The sequence below is a fragment of the Poecilia latipinna genome, unplaced genomic scaffold (assembly GCF_001443285.1).
Source record: "Poecilia latipinna isolate Pla-1442-1.1 unplaced genomic scaffold, P_latipinna-1.0 Scaffold5, whole genome shotgun sequence".
NCBI lineage: Eukaryota > Metazoa > Chordata > Actinopteri > Cyprinodontiformes > Poeciliidae > Poecilia > Poecilia latipinna.
The window spans coordinates 658,357-660,791 of NW_015112621.1; the positions used below are offsets into that span (position 1 = coordinate 658,357).

The following is a 2,435-nucleotide window of genomic DNA, read 5'->3' on the forward strand; positions in this document are numbered from 1 at the left end:
ATTGTTCTTCTGGCATCAAACGGGAACAGAGCAGGAGCAGAAATAAAAATAGTTGCATTGTATGTTTTAATATTTCATGTGCAGCGCTGGTGCAAATTGCCTTTGGTATTGGTTTGGTATTTGCACTGGAAAAGCTTGCAATAAATCTGTGTACTAGCTCAGAGGGTAGCACAGAAAACTCTTTTTTTATTTGCTATTAGCTATTTTTTTCTTTTGGAAAAAAAAACATGCTCATGTGGAAATGCTTCTGGAGGTTTTCATCTATCTTCCTTTAACGCCTTTCTAGGAAAACTCTGCAGTGAGAATCCTAACATTTTTATTACTTGGTACAATGGTCAGCTTAGATGTGAATAACTTAAGAAACCAAAAGTATAAAAAGACTAGTAACTGCTATTTTCTTTCCATGCTACGCATGTGGTCCATTAAGGAATGGAACTGCCCTCCTCAACTTTTACACATACTTTAAGGATTTTTATGGGAGGTTGCATTGCTTTTTTTTATTTTCAAAAAACAAAATTGTAACAAACCTAATGACTTTTTTCTGTTAACTTTAGGAACAACGTGTGAAGCACCAGTCTCACTGCAGTAACTGCGACATGATCGTGGACCAAACTGTACCGTTGTAACCAATAGGAAGACTCGCCTGCAGTAGCCACCATTCAACATAAGAGGGCAGCACAGCGAAGACTTGTAGGCCAAATATCAGAGTTAAACAAGTTTGTAGCAAAATGAGCCTATGCATTGTTGTTCAGCTCTTGGCACTGCAGCAAACCGGCTTTCTCAACTAGTCAGCTTTCATTATTCATTTTTCTTTCTACATCCCATCTATCTAATTACTTTGTTATGTTAATTTAGCTGTGCTCTTGGCCTTAGTAGCTGTTATGTTTTCTGTAAATAACAAGCTAAAATATAATACTAATCTGTTAGTTTCTTCTTCTTCCACATGAGAGCTGATATGTTATGTGTGCATTTTTTTTTCCCCGCGTTAACCAAATTCAGATGTGCTGGAATCTCAAAGTCCACCTCTGCTTCCGCCCCCTTCTCTGATTGGCTGGCAGCGATGGCACAGTTTAGGGGAGGAAGAATGCCCTGTCCCGCTGTGATTTAAGTGTCATTACTTCCCTCTTTTTTTTTTTTTTTTTCCGTAATTCCCTGCCTACTCCAGACAGCAGGAAGATGGCTTCAGCACATGACAGAGCTGTTCTCCAGGCTATATTCAACCCCACCACCCCCTTTGGAGATGTTCCTGCCCTGAACCAAGAGGAAGAATTAATTGATGATGGTGAGCGTGAGCTTCTGACTTGATGTGTCTCTGCATATCATGTCGCAGCATATTGAATTTATTTGAACACATTCCATTCCAAGAGAGAAAAAAAACAGACAGTCAGTGTAATCAAAACTTGGTTCTGGGTGACATTTCTGTGTTTTTCTTTGCCACGGTACCTGTCAGCTGAGTGTGAATGCGCTTCCAACCTGTTTATCTCCTCCTGCCAGACAGGGGTTTTGACATGGAGTTGCTGAAGCAAGTGAGAGAGCTGGAGATGCGGGGCGTCTCAGCGGCAGAGGCTGGGGAGTTGCAAGCCGCTCTTCAGCTGTTCAGCCAGGCAGTCCACATCCTGCCTCAGCGAGCCTCTGCCTATAACAACCGGGCCCAGGCCCTGCGGCTGCTGGGGGACACAGCAGGTAAATTCAACAAATCCAGTAATAACCCTTCCCAGAGGCGCTGCATTGTGCCAGCATGTCAGACTGCTGAGTCTGAGGCCAGCGTGACACAATGCAGGAACTCTGCCTGTCTGCTGCTTTTTCTCAGCATTGTTACTTTATAAGCCTGTGTTGGCCTCTTATTATTACTTTATTAAATGCTAAAGATGATATGAATTTTACTGTTCATATCACGTTCATCTAACTGCATTTTCACACCTGAAAAGACTCTTTTCATAGATAAAAATTCCAGCATTTTTAGGTGATATGGTTTGCTTTCACACTGCACTGTTCCCCGCCTCGCCTGAGGTGGCGCTGCACCAAGAACCACTAAAAGGAAACGGCATGAGAACCCCTGAAGAAGACATGAGTACACAAATATGGAGTAGTGTCAGATTTTTGAGATCGGAGGATTTTCTGTTTTTGGTTAAAAAAAAAAGACTTTACTACTGCTAGCACTAGACAGATTATTTGCAGATTATCTCTGCCCCCCTTTCATTTTTTGAAAATAATATAATTCTTGCATGTATTCAGCCCATTTACAATAATACATAAAATTTAGTGCAACTAATTAGCTTTAGAGATTAGTAATTAGGGTCCACCTGCATGTCATTTAAGGTCAGTATAAATAAAGCTGGTCTGTGAAAACCTTAGAGCAGAGGTTCCCAAACTGTGGGGCGCGCCCCCTAGAGGGGGCTCCATGTCATTGCAGGGGGGGCGCGGGAAGCCGTCTA

General features: G+C 42.1%; 1 protein-coding gene across 1 annotated transcript in view; it reads left to right on the forward strand.

Moving 5' to 3' along the window:
* The first annotated feature begins 1,065 nt into the window (after window positions 1-1,065).
* Window positions 1,066-2,435, forward strand: part of ttc36 (tetratricopeptide repeat domain 36) — a 6,131-nt gene continuing 4,761 nt past the window's right edge. The window contains exons 1-2 of the mRNA XM_015015787.1: window positions 1,066-1,282; window positions 1,495-1,683. Of these exons, the coding sequence (XP_014871273.1) occupies window positions 1,177-1,282; window positions 1,495-1,683 (295 nt within the window). The 5' untranslated portion in view covers window positions 1,066-1,176. The remainder of the gene's footprint in view (window positions 1,283-1,494; window positions 1,684-2,435) is intronic.